This window comes from Capra hircus, chromosome 24 (genome assembly GCF_001704415.2).
Source record: "Capra hircus breed San Clemente chromosome 24, ASM170441v1, whole genome shotgun sequence".
NCBI classification, from domain to species: Eukaryota; Metazoa; Chordata; class Mammalia; order Artiodactyla; family Bovidae; genus Capra; species Capra hircus.
The window spans coordinates 35,047,809-35,067,418 of NC_030831.1; the positions used below are offsets into that span (position 1 = coordinate 35,047,809).

The 19,610-nt window shown below is 42.2% G+C and overlaps 1 protein-coding gene across 5 annotated transcripts in view; it reads right to left on the reverse strand.

The window, feature by feature from the left end:
- Positions 1-19,610, reverse strand: part of GREB1L (growth regulation by estrogen in breast cancer 1 like) — a 244,929-nt gene that overhangs the window by 44,459 nt on the left and 180,860 nt on the right. For all 5 annotated transcript variants that reach the window (XM_018039524.1, XM_018039523.1, XM_018039522.1 and 2 more), the window contains 7 exons: positions 19,140-19,259; positions 17,991-18,128; positions 16,258-16,443; positions 11,608-11,934; positions 10,341-10,469; positions 9,659-9,793; positions 6,842-7,039 (listed from right to left, as the gene is read on the reverse strand). In XM_018039524.1, the coding sequence (XP_017895013.1) occupies positions 6,842-7,039; positions 9,659-9,793; positions 10,341-10,469; positions 11,608-11,934; positions 16,258-16,443; positions 17,991-18,128; positions 19,140-19,259 (1,233 nt within the window). The remainder of the gene's footprint in view (positions 1-6,841; positions 7,040-9,658; positions 9,794-10,340; positions 10,470-11,607; positions 11,935-16,257; positions 16,444-17,990; positions 18,129-19,139; positions 19,260-19,610) is intronic.

Consider the following 19,610-nt stretch of genomic DNA (forward strand, 5'->3'; position numbering starts at 1 on the left):
GACTGCAGCCATGAAATTAAAAGATGCTTACTCCTTGGAAGGAAAGTTATGACCAACTTAGACAGCATATTAAAAAGCAGAGACATTACTTTGCCAACAAAGGTCTGTCTAGCCAAGGCTATGGTTTTTCAGTTGGACTATAAAGAAAGCTGAGCACTGAAGAACTGATGCTTTTGAACTGTGGTGTTGGAGAAGACTCTTGAGAGTCTCTGGAACTGAAAGGAGATCCAACCAGTCCATCCTAAAGGAAACCAGTCCTGAATATTCATTGGAAGGACTGATGTTGAAGCTGAATCTCCAATACTTTGGCCACCTGATGCAAAGAGCTGACTCTTTGAAAAGACCCTGATGCTGGGAAAGATTGAAGGCGGGAGGAGAAGGAGATGACAGAGGATGAGATGGTTGGATGGCATCACCGACTCAATGGTGATGAGTCTGAGTGAACTCCGGGAGTTGGTGATGGACAGGGAGGCCTGGTGTGCTGCCATCTATGGGGTCACAAAGAGTCAGACACGACTGAGTGACTGAACTGAACTGAACTGATTTACAATGTTGTGCTAGTTTAGGCGTATAGCAGAGTGAATCAGTTACACATATACACATATCCACTCTTTCTAGATTCTATTTCCATATAGGTCATCATAGAGTATTACTGAATAGAGTTCCCTGTGCTAACAGTAGGTTCTTATTAGTTATCTATTTTGGATATAGTAGTGTATATGAGTTTCATTAATTGTCCCAGAGCTGTGTTTTTTATTTTTAGGTCTAAGATCCAATCAAGAATTAAGCATTGTACTTGGTTGTCCAGACTATTTATTCTGTATAATTAAAACGGCCCCGTTTGTTTTTTTTTTCTTTTTGGTCTTTTAAAAAATGCAGGTTAGGTGTTTTGTAGAGTCTCACACACTCTGGATTTTCCTGAGAGTGTTCTTAGATGATTAGAATCAGTTAAACACGTTTGGCAATTATACTTCATGGGTGATGTCATGTACTTCCCTTTGTTCATAAGGTCAATCTGTCCCATAACGGGAGATGCAAAGTTTGATTGCATGGACTCTATGCGATCCTATGGACCGTAGCTCACCAGGCTCTTCTGTTCCTGAGATTCTCCAGGCAGGAACACTGGAATGGGCTGTCATGCCCTCCTCCAGCGGATCTTCCTGACCCAGGGATTGAACCCACATCTCTTATGTCTCCTGCATTGGCAAGCGGGTTCTTTACCACTAGCGCCACCTGGATAGCCAGAACTGGAGGTTTAGACAGGGTTAACAGAGGCTTGTTTTGTCTCTCAGATAGTGGGGCAGCTTAAAACTGATGGGATGAGTTCCAGGCGGGAAGGAAATGGAAGGTAGCAATAAGAGAAAAGAATCAAAAGTGAGGAGAAGGCAGCATCCAGAGCCAGGTTGGAAGCATCAGACTTCAACAGAGGAGGGCAGCTCTTCACTGATTGGGAAGGGAGGGGAAAGACCAGTGTGTAAGCAGTTAGGTTTCCAGATTTAGAAGGAAGTTTATAATCTAAAGTGGAGAGGGAGGAGAGAAACAAGCAGCATGGTCATTTGTTAAGAGAAGGAGGAGGTCAGAAGTGTGAATGAAACTGAGTCTGCAACAGCCAGTCACTGTGGAGGGTGGGAGAAAGAGCCAACCAAGAAACCAGAAAGAATTTATGAGACATCAATCGAGCTGATTTCTCCCCCTACACTGTGTGTTGCAAAGGAGGCTGTGGTCTGTTGTTGGAGACCTTGGGATTTACAGTTCCAGGATCCGTAGGGTCTGCAATGTGACTAGGAGCAGGTGACCAAGCAGGAGTAAAGGTGATGGTGTTTCGGAAGAAAGCATGAGAAGAGAAACTAGGAGCTGGTGAGACAGAGACTGTGAGCCAGGTGCCAGCATCGGCTGTATACTAGAGGTGGGCACTGTGCGGCTACTGTTTAGTTGGAAACTGACTGCACAGATGCTGACTTTGGGTACTTGTTCAGTTATACTTAAATGAAGGAGTCTTAGTATTTCTCCACTTCATCTCAGGACAGAGTGGTTTCCTTGTATTTTTTTTCCCTGGATCTTATTCCATGCTGCCTTTGTCACTGCCTTTTTTTCTGGCTTACATTTCAGGTAAGGAGATCTAAAGTTGATGATATCAAGAAAGTACCTTTCAGAAAGTGAAAATGCCTTCTCTCTCTCTCTGCCTCCCTCCTAATCTCTACCACTGCCTTAATGCTTCCTTAAGTTCTTTTGGTTGGAATGACCTATCTACATATCAGCAGATGACTCTGTCTCTCTGGTTATTTTCTGATCAGGCATGCACTGAGCTGTCAAATTTATGTCATTCCCCTGCACATGATGAAATTTCCCTGACTGGATGCTGCCAGACCTGCACTCGGTTGCTGGGTGCTCCCACTAATACCATTCTCAAAGCAGGGAGGAACACTTCCCTGGTGGCACCGTGGATAAGACTCCACCTGCTAAGGCAAGGGACACAGGTTCATCCCCTAGTCCAAGAAGATTCCACATGCCGAAGATTCCACATGAAGCTCATGTGCCACAACTACTGAGCCCTCGTGCTGCAACTATTGAAGCCCGGGCTCTGCAACAAGAGAGTAGCGGCCCACTCTTTGCAACTAGAGAAAGCCTGAGTTCAAGGCAGCAAAGACCCAGTGCAGCCAAACTAAATAAATATCCCAAGGACTATTTAAAAAAAAAAGCAGGGAGGAGGAAAATATGGACGGTCACCAACCCTTCCTGTTTTCATCCTATCCATGTTGAGTTGAAAGTGGCTTACAGTTTGATAACCTAATTCTAATTTATAGAATTTGGAACTTTTTGAATTAGAAGAATCACACTACAATATCAGCCTATTTAAAAAATGACACTAAAACAGAAGTACCTCCTATAGTCTAGAAATCCCATGGACTGCTGCACCACTTACAAGTCCTTTCAGGGCAAACATAATCCCCCTGAGGAGGACAAGGCAACCCATTCCAGCATTCTTGCCTGCAGGATTCCCATGGACAGAGGAGCCTGGTGGGCTACAGCCCATAGCGTCACAAAGAGTCGGACATGACTAAAGCAACTTAGCAGAGCACACACAAAAATGATTAACCCATTTCATCTTTTTTTCACCTTCCAATTCTTTTCTTAATGTTTTCTTTCCCTCCCTGCCTCCCTTCCTTAATTAGAAAGGGACTTGAGGTATCAGTGGGTCACCTTGGTGCTGAGTCGGCAGCAGCTTGACGGTTTCTATTTCCACCTTTTTCTTTCAGCCACTCAAGGGCTGCCAAGGAAGTGGCCTTTCTGCAAGTCCTGGCTGCTTCTCCCTGCCTGGTGCTTTTCCTGGCAGGTGGGCCCCACAAACCCTTCTTTTAGGGAAAGGCAAATGGAACCAGAGAGCAAAGCACTTAGACACTGGCACTCCCTCTGCCCATCTCTCCCCTTCCTCCCTCCAGCACCACCCTGCCCGTCAAACAGTAGCTGAGCCCCTACTGGTGCCAGGCCCAGGAGAGGCAGAAAGGAGGCACCAGACACACAGAGATGAGAAAACAGTCCTTGTCCCCAAAGCACTGCCCCCTGGACCTTACACAAATGAAGATCTCCTTGATTCACAGACCAAAATACAAGGAAACTGAGTCAAATGACTTCTTGAGAATCCTTTCTGTTTTCATAGCAATGACTTTCAAGAATTGTTTTAGTGGAGAATCTCTGCTCTGGAAAATCTCTTTACACCCTAACATGCTCCAGGTCCTTCACATTCTATCAACTGTTACGTGTTTCAAGAATATGAAGGTATTCAAATAAAAAAGTGAATAAATTGTGGTGTTGTTATGATACAGAATATCATATACATTCATTAAAAATGATGTTTACAAGGGACTTCCCCAGTGGCCCAATGGTTAAGAATCTACCTTGCAATGTGGGGGATGCAGGTTCGATACCTGATCAGGAAACTAGGATCCCAGGAGCCCTCATGCTATCCTCAGGTAAGAGTCTGTGCTCTGCCAGGAAAGATCCCCAGTGCTGCAACTAAGACCTAACATAGCCAAAATATATAAATATTTTAAAAAACAAAAAATAAAATAAGAATGATGCTTACAAAAGCTTAATGAGATGGAAAAATAGGCCAACTATAACACCTGACACAGGCAGAGAAGAGAGCCTAGACTATTAGGTATTAAGTCACTGAAAGTGATTATCCTCGAGTGGCAGGATAATAAGTGCTTAAAACTTCCTACTTTTGTTTTTCAAAGTTAAAAAAATAACTTTTTACCTATAATAAAAATGAGTACAGTTATTTAAAAATATCTAGAAGTGATTGTTTCTGTAGCAAATATTTCAGTATACATGCCAAGGCCAGATGTGAATACTTTTAAAAATGTGCTTTGCCTTGAATTTTCTGAACCTGTCTATAGCACTGATTTTCTTTAATTTTAAGCTACTGTAACTAGTCAAATTCCAGTACCTTTCAGAGGAACGATAATCTCAAAATACTCACTTTGGAAGAATCCAAGGGCATTGAGAAGGGGAAAGGAAGGGCCAATGAAATTTCTCTAGCTGTCAAATGTGCAGGGTCTTATTTAGGGTCTTGCACTGATAAGCTCAGTACGTAAAGAATCCGCCTGCAAGGCAGGAGACGCCGGTTCGATTCCTGGGTCAGGAAGATCCACTGGAGAAGGGATAGGCTACCCACTCCAGTATTCTAGGGCTTCCCTGGTGGCTCAGCTGGTAAAGAATCCTCCTGCAATGCAGGAAACCTGGGTTTGATCCCTGGGTTGGGCAGATCCCCTGGAGAAGAGAAAGGCTACTCACTTCAGTAATCTGGCCTGGAGAATTCCATGGAGTGTATATTGCATGGGGTCGCAAAGAGTCGGACATAACTGAGCGACTTTCACTCACTGATTAAGAAAGGTGAAAGTGCAGGTCATCAAGAGGTTATTTGAGGAAAAGGCTCGGGGTGAGGGAGTCTGACCGCTGACCAGAGATGACTTCACCTCTTGAAACAGGTGCTCAGATACCCTGGCCGGCGTATGACTGAGCTATTGGATAACAAACTCGGCAAGGCCACAAATGCCACTTGGTACAAGGAAAACACCTATAAGAGAAGGTGCTCCCTCCACGGCAAGGAAGTGGAAAATCCACAAGAAGTAACCAAAATCTGGTTAATGCCTGGTGCGACGAAAGCCCCTCTGCTTCCCTCAGTGGAAGTGGGCAGAGAGAAAAATGCAGAATGGCCAGTAGTGGAAGATGCCTAGAATTCACTTCTGCTTCTGGAAGAGCTGAGAGAGAAGGCGTCTGACCATCTCTGGCTAATACACTTACAAGTCAGTATTTCCAACTGACTGTGGTGTAACTTGTCAATCAAAATTTTAGAGGTTAAAGTGAAGATTGCACTGTTAATCAGGTGCTTGGGTCTCCAGAAGGAATGGACAAACCTTTCATGTCTCAGGCATAGCCACTAAGAGGTGTTAAAGAGGGAAAAGGCTATGGTTAGCTGGTTCATCTAGCCCATGGAACTAGCAACGAAAGATTTCACAGAGAGCTGTACTCATCAAAGGGTACTCCTCTGACGAGCCGTCTGGTCTCCCCTGGGAGCTTGCTGGAAGCCAACCCAGTCCTGCTGAAAGGAATGTGCTTTTCTTTTTTAATGATTTTTTTTTTTTATGAGCACCATTTTTTAAAGTCTTCATTGAATTTGTTATAATATTGCTTCTGTTTTATGTTTTGGGTTTTTGCCCACAAGGCATATAGGATCTTAGCTCGTGTCAGACCAGGGATTGAACCCACACCCCTTGCATTGGAAGCCAAATTCCTAATCACTGGACCACCAGGGAAGTCCCAGGAATGTGTGTTTTATTAATAACAAGGTCCCCAGGTGCTCTGCATGTACAGTACAGTTTAAGGTATAGTAAATGGCAGGTGCAGAGTATTTCAAGCTCTTCTGAATTTTCCTGCTTCCCACCTGTTTTCAAATATATAGAAAATAAATTTCTTTACTGTGGCAAAAAGACTTATCCTCCACTTAAAAATCTCTGTGAGTGTGTTTGTGTGTGTTTGCCATCAGCTAAGGTACTCAGAAGCAACTTGACATTTATAATTTCCTTTTCAAACCTAAAGTTAACAAAAGCAGGCATTTTCCAGCAGTCTCAATTTTCTAAATTCCTTATTGCTTCTTGTAATTCTAACCAAATGTGATGTTTGAGAGGGATGTTATTTACCACAGAGTAGTTAAATATTTGCTCCTTACCTTTTTACATTTTCTGGAAAAAAAGTTTTTTTTCCTTCTCGGGTTATTCTCTTAGGAGATGACCTTCTCCTAAGGTCATCAGGAGAAATTCTAACTTTGAATTTTTAAAATGAGGTTTCTCGTTGCTAACACGGGGAGTGGTATTCTGGTTTCTAGGTTGAAAACGTGCTGGTAGTGTGCTTAGCAGCAGCAGCAGCAGTGTGCTAAATGTATAAAAGTCCTCCTGTGAGAATGTGACTCACTGAGCCATAGAAAGAGCTCAGGTAGCTCAGACCCCACCATCCCAAGCAGGGTTATCTCTGCCCTGAGGGAGTTTCTCTTCATAAATGAGTGACCAGCTTCCAGGCCACTGATGATATCACAGATTTAACAGAATCGGGCAAACATGCACATCAGTTTACCCTTGACCTAGGAGGAACAAGGTCAGAGTACTTTGAGGACATACTTACACATGAATTTGAAGTAATATTTAAAGTACTCCTGTGATATTTAGTACTGTAAACAGAAGGAGAGAAGTGCTCTAAACATGCTTGGATTAAGCCAAAGGAAAAAGCAGAGTGAATCTAAGACTGGATCTAGGTAGGGCCCTCCTTGAAAGCTCCATCTTACCTGATTGTCGAATCCGTTGAAGAGTTTGTTGCACCAGGACTTCTGACCTTGGGACAATGATGATGAAGTCCACTTTGCTGAAGTAGCCAAGGTCCAGGCTCTGGCTGCCGCTGTCCGCAATAGCACACACCTGGGACAAGAGTTTTCTGGCAACTGTGAGCTGCGGCTGATAAATCTGGAAGGTCTCATTCCCTAAATCTAAAATGTGAAAAAGTCATAAGAACACGATTAATTCACTTCTGTGACGGCCTCTATGAATCTATACAGGGACAAGTAATACACCCAGTGTAAAGTGATGCTCTGTCACCAAGAACCTTCACTTCCTACCCTCTCTCTCTATTAACAGATCGTCCAGAATTAACAGATTGTTTCCCTGACAACTCAGCTGAAAGGATGTGCTCAAGAGTGAATGTGGCAATTTCACAAATGTGTTATTGTAAAATCGATCGTCTCACAAAGTATGAGCTCAGCACCCCTCCCTTGCCCAGAAACAAGGCCAACAGACCACATCTTTGCAGCTGGAGCCAGGACTCATCTCTGGAAAGGGAACAAGCTTCCTGGTTTCTTTAGGACTGTCAGCACAGGTCAGGTGCCCAAGCCCAGACCCCGACCAGAGGCAATGCCATAACCATAATCTTGCTGAGTTCCTTTGAGCTTTTCTGGATGGCACTGCAGTAAACACTGTCTCTCCAGCAAGTCAGTTGCAACATGGTTTGAAATTCTCCTCCCCATGACACTAACTTCATCTTTCTTTCCACTTAACTCCACTTTGCCAGTGCGTGTGACTTGGCAGGTCTGGTCAACAGTGGTGCTGACGCCTGTACTATCTGAAGAGACCTGATTCATGACACATCCAGCTGGCTGCTCAACAGGTGACATATCAGAAAAACATTGCCCAGATACTTTAAACATGCCAGTAGCTTTTTATTACAAGTTACAACCAAGCAATCAATCTCTTATATGTGCATGCATTCACACACACACGAGAGATAGGGTTAGTCAGCTAAACACCTGAGCAGGAAACATTTAATGCTTCTTGAAAGGACTGCTTTTTATCAGGAACACATGTGGAAGTCTGAGCGGCACACACAAGGGCCCAATTAACCTGTGCTAATAAATGTTTTCTAAAACCAAGCTGCAACACGGCCCAGGCAAAGACAGTGGTCACATGACCACCAGCCACCATGGAACCCTGACAGTGAGTGGGTCTCCCTACTGGCTGAGAGAACCCACTAGAAGAGCCCCAAACTGCAACTTTCAAGAACAGCCCACATAGTTTTTGACCCACAAAGATAATCAATCAAAATAAAAAATCCATCTTTGGATAGTTAGACTGTTATATCCTTCACTTCACAGGTTAGACAGCTGGGGACTAAAAGAGGAGGCATAACTTTGTAGAATTGAACTTAGCAAATTTTGACGTTGGATGAAAGCTAAAAATGTGTTTAAGCAGCGTTTCTTTTCATCACTAAAATCTCTTATTTATTTATTATGTATTTTAGGCAATGTTTCTTAAACAGGGAATCGAGGGTGTGAATGTGGGAAGCTGTAAGTCTTCTAAGAATTTTAAAATTCTAACTTGGTGCACATAATACATTTTAGATCATGCAGATGATTACTTTACTGCCATATAACGTCCAGGAGTCAAAAATCTTTATTGCCTTCAAATTCATTTTTATGCCTGGGGTGATGCCAAACCACGCTCCTTTTCCTATTGCGGTCATCCTAAGGCCTGAAGGATGCATTCCCACCAAGTATTAATAGAAGCCAAAAAGCTGTCAGCAGCCGCTCATACAGATCTGTTTCATATCCATTCCTCTGTTCTTTGTTCTGTCCTTTTTGACACTGTCCCTATCAAACAGGAACTTGAGGTAGGAATCTGAACCTAACGGAATCCAACCTAGAGATCCAACTCCTCACCCTGGTCCCACCGTCCCCCTTGGCATCCTGCAAATCTGCTGTAGGGCACACGATGTGCCAGTGTTTCTGCTCCAGCTTCCAGGAAGGCCTCACTAACCCTCACTGTGCTTGCTAAGCCGCTTCAGTCGTGTCCGACTCTTTGTTGACCCTATGGACCGTAGCCCGCCAGGCTCCTTTGTCCATGGATTCTACAGGGAAGAATAACTGGAATGGGTTGCTGTGTCCTCTAGGAAATCTTCCCAACCCAGGGATCAAACCTGCACCTCTTATGTCTCCTGCATTGGCAGGCAAGTTCTTTACCACTAGCACCATCAGGGAACCTCTGAGATTATGTGTGTTTTACACATTGGAAGGTAAATGCAGGGAGTGGAGAGCCAGGGGCCCAGGCCAGACTTTGTCCAGATTCTTTCAGGCAGTTCTCTAAAGCCCTATGTGAATACCTAGAGCTGGTGGGCCCAGTTGTGGAGCTAAGGAAGGTACACCAAGGACCCCAGAATCTTGTGAGGGAGAAAAAAAGAGAGAGGAGTACTGTTTAAAATAAAATCTTTGACCTAATTCTAGACGACATTTACTAAGAACAAAGGCATCAGACTCAGGCCACAGGCTAAGGGAGAAGGAAATGGCAACCCACTCCACTATTCTTGCCTGGGAAACCCCACGGACAGAGGAGCCTGGTGGGCTACAGTCCATGGGTCACAAAGAGTCGGACATGATTGAGCAGGCATGCACGCACAGGGTAAGGCGTTTTTAACCTGAGCCAGACCTCTCGAGGAGATAATGAGGAAAGGGCTGCCAGTCCATGACTGAAAGACAAGACCTCAGAACCCTCAGAACGAGTCAGCTTCTATGTCCGTCCCGAGGATGGGGTTCCCTCCTTTTAGCCTGAGGTGACATTACCCAGGTTCTGCGTGGGGATCATAGCAGCAGCCTCCTGAGGCGACACGTATTCGTTAAGGTCTCCGTTGAAAGGGGTCACCACACTATCTCCTCGTCTCTGTTGCATTTTGTCTAGCAGCTTGTCTAGGTCATCACCTGTTACAAAATGAAGCAGAGATGAGGAAGTCACCAGGAAGGACGTGTTTGTACCAGACGTTGGGCAGCTAGGCTGGGCTTCTGTCGAGATCTGCCAGCCATCCCACTTCTCACATCAGAATTCACACTCAGTCACCCCTGTAACAGAATCCCCATAGCCACAGCTATCCTTGTTTGTATCATGCTTATAGGTTGCAGGCTCTCACATACTATTGATAATTCTCTCTCGGCCCCTGTCATAACCCAGAGCAGGCAGGATGGGATCACTGCGTCTCCATTTGACATATTAGAAAACTAGATCTGGGAAAGCCCGGTGTTGCCCAAGGTCACACAACACAGCAGTGGCTGAGCTGAGGCCTCCCATCCTAGCGCCTGGACCCCTCCGCTGTGTTAGGAGCAAAATGCTTAGCAGAAACCATTCCAAATGAGAGAACATAAGTCGTCGAGCTTAAGCTCCACTCTCAGCTCATGGACAGGCTAAGATTTAGATCCAGAAAATCATGCAGCTGGGGACCCAGCAGCGTTGCTGAATCTGACAGCCACTCACCTAATGATGTGGTTTTGAAATGTGATGCCAGGAAACTGACCTTTCCCGTGATGAGTTCATAACTAATTTCTTTCAAAAACTCACTTGTGGTGAGCATGCTCTCTGCCAGAGCCCTGGACTGGTGCTGACCTGCAGAACAGAGGGAGAGATGACGTGCCAGTGGACAAATGCTCACCAGGACATGATTTATAATAAAACATCCAGAACTGAAAATGCAACCAGAGTCTGTGCCTAGAGGGACTTGGATAAGGAAAGTCTGGTGCATCCAAAGGTAATGCTGGTGACTCCCCAGCATTTGAAAGGATGATTCCAAAACTCCATCTGAAATGAAGTTTCAGATACAAAGTTAGGTGATTAAGGGAAAAAAACAACATCCCTTATGTGCATGGCAACCCACTCCAGTATTCTTGCCTGGAGAATCCTGTGGACAGAGGAGCCTGGCACACAGGCACGCATGTTTGTAACTGGGAAAACATGCCATGGATATATTTAAAAACTAACAGAGGGATGTTAAAAACCTTTAAAAAATTGTCTGCATGGCTATTATGAATATCAGTCTTAAAAAATGTTAACTTATGTTGTTTTTTCAACAAATGAAAATTAGAAAAAATGAATGTGTTATACTTTCTGATGAAGCTTGTTGAAAGATACATACATCACAGAGAGATAGGCAGGTGGGTTTCATCAAAGCAAGGAGGCTGGGCCCCTTTGTTAGAAAGATGTGAGAGCCATTCACGGAGAGGAGAAAAGCAAAATTTAGTCCAAATGGCAACTCAGGATGGCATCTGATAGAAAATCAGCACCAGAAACAAAAACACATTTTGTAATGTACCAACTTTCTGAAGCTTTTCTTTATGGTCAGTGTTACAGCATTAAATACCCTCTCTGGTGAAGAGGTGAATATGTGAGTTAAGCTCCTGGCAGATAACGATGAACTGGCTTAGGCCACCTGTGGCAGTGGCTTTCTCACATGCTAGAGTGGTAACATTTCCAAAACCTTTTAAGGACAGAAGCGACATGAGACAAGGGTATCTGTTACCAGGATGTGCTTTGAAATAATGCTCCCACCACCAGCTGACAGGGAAGCCAGCCAAACTACACGCTGTAAAAACTCTGATCTGAGGAGCAAAGGAAAAGTTAAAATTAGGAGGAAGAACCCAAGCTGAGGCCCTTGATCAGATATTAATTGCATGGATTCCTGAGACACTCAGAAAGTAGTTTTCAAATGGACAGATGATTGAATGAATAGATTTTAAAAATTACTCACCTAATACGACCACGCAAAACTCATTTCCTCTGATTTTTGAAGCACAAATGGTTACCACATAATCCGGTAGTTTTTGATAGTGCCTCATTTCACTGAGAGTCCTCAAAGTTTCTGAAATGCCCTCTGCCAAAGAGTTCTGGGTCACAATCACATGAACCAAGTCTTGAGACACGCTGGCAATTAATCTAGCCAGCCAGGGGAGTTGTCCTGGTGACACTGGTGTGCACTGCGCACCCATCTGCAGGGCTTTCTCTCTCAGAGTAAATTCCTGCATAGCTTTCAGCATAATTTGTTCAAATTCTTCCCTGAGAGGTATCTGATCAGGACCTAAATTGAAGAGAATTATAGCTAGAATTTTTTTTTTTAGATCACAGCTAGAAAAGAGAGACACATACATACACACACAAATACACCAGTATGCTGTCTATTCTGGCTGGCAAGTAAGCTTTTTTTCCTGTAGTAGCCTTAGGTATGGTGCATCTACTAATCATTTTTGATTGTGAAACTGCCTTCTCTCTTCTCTGTCTGCCTCAGTATATATTTTTACAATGCAGACTTCTGTTCCTGTTACCTTTAAAAAAAGATGTGCTCAGAGAGTATCAATTCCACTGTATGCCTTGGGAGATGGTCACTGAGGGTGGTAATTTAAAAAATAATATCAGAAATATTATTATATAATATTGTTGTTGTTGTTGTTCGGTCGCTATGTTGTGTTCGACTCTTTGCAAACCCATAGATTGCAGCATGCTGAAGGCAGTGTTTTTGTTGACATATGAAACTTGGCATTATGTAAATAGTTAATGACTAATAATGCAAGAAGCTAACCCACTAGTGTGTATAATCAGTTTCAGGCTTCACACAGTTCTCATTTTATTCATAAATACTTTAGAAAAACATTTGCATGTATAGCCTCTGTACCAAATTTTGAGAATACTGTCCACAAAGAAAGTTAAGTTATTTTTCACTCCCAATTTATATTTAGGCAGTTTCACGCTTTCCCCAGATAAAGAATGCTCTCATCAGTGAGTTATTTCCCAGAGTTCTGGGGTAAAGATGGCCTTTGGCCCTCCTCTCTGGCTGTGGTTATGGCTAAGCTTTCACGGTTGATCCGTCCACCCTGGAATTAGGGGGATTTTGTTTCTCTTTAGAAACTCAACCAGGCTTTAGGACAAAATAAGCAAGTCAATGTCTGGCATCCAAGTGACATAAATGAATTCTTACACTTAAGTTGAAACTGGAAGGACTATGTTCACTACTGCTACCCAAAACCCCTTCTTTGGCTGTGCAGAACTGAGCTTTGAAACTCAGGCTTCTAAAACAGATCTAGAACCCCTCGGTGTCTGTGATCTGAGATCAAGCAATTGCCTTGGAATCCAGAGTCAAAAGCCCCTTGCAGAAAAATACAGGGATGAGGGACCTGACTTCTGTATGGGAAGGAAGCACTTGAATGAATCAGAAATCTCTCCTTCCTTTAACAGGGATTTAAGTGGTCTCCCTGACCCTGCCCGTCATCTCTGGGAAAGGAAGAAAGTGAAAGTTTAGTAATGTTTAGGACAATCAAAATTAAATAAAATGTTATAGGTTTTTTCTTTTTAAATATGTTTTAAAAATAAACAATTTTGGATAACCACAAGTACACCTATTGTCTAGCACAGGGAACTCTGTGTTATGTGACAGCCTGGATGGGAGGGGAGTTTGGATGCATGCATATGTATGGCCGAGTCCCTTTGCTGTCCATCATGTGATTGTGCTGTGAAACTATCACAACATTGTTAACTGGCTATACCCCAATACAAAATAAAAAGTTAACAAAAAAAACAATTTTAATTTGAAAAAGAAAACAACCCAGTTTTTTCCAGGATTGGCTGGAGCCAGAGGGAAGTAAAAGAGTGAAGTCCTCATAGACTTTTCTCTTCTGTATATAGAAAGAGGGCAAAGAAGTGGCAATGTTAACACTGGCTTTATGGTTCCATGCCTTCCCCAATCCTTTACTAGGGGAGACCTTTCTTATCACCTGGGAGCCACCAAAGTTTCTGGTCTTCATTTAACTTTACCAAACTAGCACCATGGTTCACGGCCATTAAGTACACACTTAGTAGTGAGCTCAAAGTGCATAGAACTGTATGAGGAGAAGGGAAGGTAGTCGTCTGTTTAAAGATTTCTCCCATCAGAACAAACCACAGCTCAAAAAGCATGTGGCTCTGCCTGCCTCCAGCTTCTCATAGGCCATCTGAAGAAGCTGGTGAACAGGTATGTCATAGGACCCACACCAAACCACGATGGAATTAACATGTTCTATTAGGCAGCATCATTAATCCCAAACACAAAGGCATTCTGGGAAAATAAAATCTCAAACACGTTCATGGCATTCTTGATTACCTTAAAATTCACTTCTAGAGTTTTGATCAAATTACTGTTAGGAATGAGAAATGGAGGAAAAAGTATTAAAGTTTAAATGAAGTAAGAGACTTTTTTAGAGTAAATTGCCTAGTTTCCAATCACCTCCCATCATTTCTTCATCCTTAGCCTTTAAGCTAAATTGCAGGAGCCTTTTCTCCATTTGATTATGGTCATTTTTCCCCCTTCAAGTACTGATCTCCAGTTACTCAGCCCAGACAGCAGGGCTGAAGGCTTTTCAGCTAGAGCTGCCATAATAGGAAAGAACAAGGGTTGCCATAATAGGAAAGAACAAGGGTCCAACCGACTCAAGGTCCTCCAAGACTCTGGATTTGCTGATTTCATCATCTACTTCAAAAGACTTTCAGATTGTGAAATAACTGAGACATTTTTTTTAAGTGACTGTAGTGGAAGGATCCATTCTTTCTGAAAAATCTTGCTTTTCTTCTTCTCTGTTACATTCAGGTAACTGAACCATCTGAGTATTAGCCCTATCCTCTTAGGAGTCTGGATTTATTTTTTTGGATGTCTATTTATAATCTATACAATATGTGAAACTATTCTTGCTGCCTTCTTTGAAATTTCCAAAGGCCAAAAAAAAAAAAAAAGGACTCCAGAAGAGTTAGTTGAGGAGAACTGACGTCTCAATGTTTAAAATTTACATTAAGAAAAAGAAACAGCTATTTATTTTGGACATCTAGAAACATAATTAATTGGTTGCCAGTAAAATTCTGGATTGAATTGATCCTGAAGGGCAGAGAAGAGTTTTGTCTAATAAAGAGTGTTCTATTTTTTAATAAAAGAGCTTTTAGTAATTTAAGGGAAGATGTTTTGTTTAGACCATGTGGTTCATTTAATTAACTTGGACTTTGACTGCTTAAATTGTTACTGAGATTGAAAAAAATGCTATACTGATATGTTTGGTTTGCTATAATAGCATTACTTCATGTGGTCTTGTCTTACTGATCCTGAATGTATCTTGAAGCTGTTTTTTCATCCTGAAACATGATTGAAAGTCAATATGTATCAATTAAAATTATGATGTCAAATGTCAGACCCAGGAGATTTTTTATAATTTTACTACCTGCTAATAAAAATGATTAGCAAGTCCCAGATTTATCATGAAAGTGGCTCATGAGATACCTGAAGCCTCACAGAATTTCAAAAGCCCACGTCAAGGCAGATCCTATGTCAAGGCATGCCTTTGGGCTCTCCAGGTACTAAGAGGCACAGCCAAGGCTGCAAGCTGATGATCCAAAGGCTGAAGGTGAAGTTTGTGTGTGTGTGTGTGAGTGTGTAACATTGTTTAGCCCCATGTCTTTTTATCATTTAACACCAAAGTACTTTAAAACATTGAAAAAAATTCACAAGAGCACAGATAAAATTTTTAATGTGTAATTTTACACCTCAAACATTTTTCCTAAGTAAATCAGTGGTTTGAAGTCATGGAAAGAGTGTATAATTAGGCTGCATATTAGATGGCCCACTGCAGTTTGCAAAATAAAGGACATTGCAATGTAAATGCTGTGGAGCCACTGCAGTATTGTTGGGGCACATGCATACACCCACTATGGGGCTCAGGAGGAGATATCAAATAGAGGAAGGAAGTGAAGGGTTCATGACCTACGTACCCCTTTACCCTAAAGCCCAGAAGACCTTCCAGGGAGTTCCAAGATACTACCTCAAGGAAGGGAAGTGGTCTGGGACCACATCAAAGGGATGAAGCTAGAGAAGAAAAAAAAGCATGTAGGGACAGTAGATAAATAAGATAAAAAGGCCAAGTGGAAAATCGGAAAATAACTGTCTAAGGCAATGACTACATTTGCATTCCAGATGGGAGCTGCACTTTCAGAAAGGTGGCTTGGCCTGAGTCCCCAAGGGAGGTACCCATGGCACAGCTCTCAGTCAGTCTGCCATCAATTGCTTTGGAGACTTTAGATCAACATGGGACTGGACACTAGGTGGAGCAATTTATCTCTTCTAGAACCTGAAGAAGTAAAGCAAGGAGCAAGGGAGGCTAGGTCTGAGAAAAGAGGAGAAAAAATGTAGGAAAGAGAAGGAAATGAATAGGAAAGAAATGGAGGAAAGGACGAGGAAAAGTCATAGTGACTGGGGTTGAAGAAAAAGAATGTTAGAAGCGAAAAAGGAGAAGGAAGAAGTGGATAAAGGTGAGAAAGTGGGTGAGAAAGGAAAAAAGTATGTTACAAAACAATAAAAATGGTCACCATCAAATGATTATTGAAAATAGCTTACCCAGCCGTACGAGATACTGTATTGTCAGAAGAATCATGTTTTCCACGCTCAGGAGTTGGCTGCCAGTCAACCCTAATTGTTCCAAATCCTTGTTTTCCAACTGTGGAATCTTGTAGCAGTTCACCAGCAGAGGACTGACAACAATGTCACCAACATTTCCATAGAAATAGGGTAAAGTGCCATAGCCTGCCCCAACAGAAGCAGGTCAATAAAGTTCAACATTTCCTCCTGAGGTCCAACCAGGTATATTTGTTCAGCTAGGATCAACGATGCCTACCAAAGTTCCCTGACCTCTGAATGGCTACCAAACAAATTACTCAAATATATCAATCCTAGAGAATTCACTCAAATGCTCTAAATTCTACCCTTTTATTAAATTAGATGAACAAGGAACAAAATACTCAAATTATATTATATAGGGACATGCTAATTAATATCTCTGCCATAGAGGATTGATGAAAGTTTGCAAAAACATCTCTGTATCCTTTGTAAACCTGCAGGAATAAAATATTTTCAGATAAAATTCCTGATCAGATAAGAAGTCAGAGAATAGACTACCATAACATGCTTACTTCACTTCTTGATGTTTTCTTTTAAAAAGTTTAAGCTAAACTCTTAGATCAACAGCAATATTCTGCCAGTCACAGGTATTAAAACTTGGAGGGTCTTACTCTTTTTGCTATCTTAGCTATTTTTGTTACGTTCTCTTCCTGAATGTCAATAAAAGTCTCAAATCATCTTAGAAGTAGATAGGATAAAATGTGTTGAAAATACACACTGTGTTGATGGTCTGATGGAGAGAACAGTCCCTCCATGAGTCTTTCTAAAACAGACACCAAAGGGTCCTAGTTTTACTTATCCTTCCAAGGCTTAGCTGCATTGTGCATGTAACTCATATGCTCAGTAAGCACTTCCTGACTATATGGAATTTAAACAACTGGATTTCCCCCAGTGCCTGTAGGTCCAGGGGGCAGCCTGATAAAGAACAGGGCTCAAAGCAAACCATCCATGTCAGTAGGCTCAAGCCAACTGTAAGAAACAGATAACACCTCACATAGACATACCATAAAGACCCACTGGGCTCAAACACCCTATCTGTTTAATCCTGGGGGTAAAGTCAGCAGTCTTCTTCTGGCCTCGGCTAGTCGCACCTCCCCCCGACCACCACCCTCGGCAACGAGGGGACTCTTGATGTGGGTATGAAAGGTACCACCACTTATCGAGAGCTTAGAAAGGCTCTCACTCCTACAGCTTCCCATGGTTGAAATCTGCAGCCTGGGGCCTCTTGGTCCTCCTGAGAGGGGCCTCTTCGCCAGCTCAGCTTGTTCCTTTTCTCTGCAGCCTGGATCTCTTTGACTGAAATAAGCCCTCCCCAGCTTTGTCCGCTTTCACCCACCCTTCACGTCCCCAGCTGAAAGGTGACTTCTGAGAAGTCTTCTCAGACCCCTCCCAACAGAGTTAAGCTCCCTCTCCTCTGAGCTCTTGGAGTTCTTGGCTGTGAACTCTAGACTCCCCCCCACTAAACAATGCTCTTTGTGGGCAGAAAGACTGCCTTCTTCCTAACTTCTAGTCCCTTGTTTAGTACAGCTTGAAGGAACTGACCAATAAAAGCTGAAAGAATTAATAGAGGCATCAATGAATACATTCACGAATACATGAATAAAGACACATCAAAATGGAGGAGTGCTTCTAGATTCCAGGGGACACAGGCAACTTGGAATTCCTTTCCTTACCTATCAAGATAACTGGTCTAACTCCTGAGTTACTCAGCAGATTTTCAGGAACAATTACAGTTTCCCCTGCAGGAATGGGTCGAGGTTGTAAAATTCCAGTTAATGGGGTCTGTGGAACTGGGGTAGATAAAAGGGACTCTGCAAAAAAAAGTTGTTTGACAAGAAGGATTATATAGGAAGGCTAAATGAAATACAGTTGAAATCAACACAGTGTGACTACCTTTAATATGCAAGTTTTATAGGTCTAATAGCTGTTTTATTAAAGATATTCATGCTTACTGTATAAAATAAGAAGTGAGTGGAACAAATATATCAAATCATCTGGAGATAGCTACTATTTAACATTTTGGCAGTTTTTCCTTTTAGTTGTTTTCCCATATACAGTATTTTGGATTCTGTTTTGTGTTTTATCTCTTCCTGCACTAAATTATCAAGGCATATCTAGTCATTACAGAAAATGTGAAAAGTATAGAAAAATGAGAATAGGGATAAATTCATAATTAGTCAGTATACCTACAGGCAATCACAGTACCATGTTGGCACAGTTCTTTTTGTATGTATCATTTCTACACAGTCTTTAGAATTACTTTTTAATCAAACAAATTTTTAAATAACCTTATATCCTAGAATTGGTATGTTTACATTTGTCTGTGTTTTATACAGCAAGGTAGATGGGCATTTGAACATTTTAACTGTAGGCATCAAATGGCCACAGTTGGGTATTATAAGAGGAGACTCAGTTGGATTTCAGGATTCTAGTCACAGACTGAACCACTCAATTCAGAAACAGTAAGTACAGGTCATGTAAGGACCCAGATCACAGGAGAAGACATCTAACACCACTACTCACAGTGCAAGTTCAGTCATGATCTGTGATGGTGGGCTGGTAGCATTATGCCCTCTGTAAAGAATGGTTTATGGATACTATGGGATACAACAAAGCCAGATGGTGACTCAAGATCTTTCATGATGGCACATGTGCTTGTTCAGATGGCAGATACGATGGGGACAAAACATCAGCTGCTAGAATGCTGGACACAATTGTTGGCAAAGGAAATTTATCTTCAAGGGTTCATGGAAAGAACAAGATTAGGAGATACCTCTGCTAATTTAAGGAAACTTAAAGCCCATCTTCTGTTGAAATCTTACCAGTTCTTGAAAGAGGGCGAACTGTAGGAATAGGTACAACTAAACCAGGTTGGGGGATGAGTGACCCAGGATACCATCCTCGGTGTCGCTTCTTTGGTGGCCCAGAAATGAACATGGTAGCTGAATGCAAAAAGAAAGATGAGGCTTGTCCTTAGTGATGGAAGTAAGGAAAGAAGTCAAAGTAACACAGGACCTTTACTCTGATTATATTCAGAAAGTCGAAGTCACTTTTCTAGCGGTAAGGATAAAATTAGAAAAAGTCACATATTTACAATACCATCTAACAACTGCAGGCTGTTTTATGATGTACAGTTTTACCTAAATTATTTCATCTGATTCTATCAACAACTCCATGAAGTTGCAGGACAACTACACTGTTATATCCATTTCATAGAGAGTGAATGAAAGGCTCACATTTACTCAGGGTCACATAGCAGAGATGAACTTTGAACCCTGTAATTTGCTCATCAA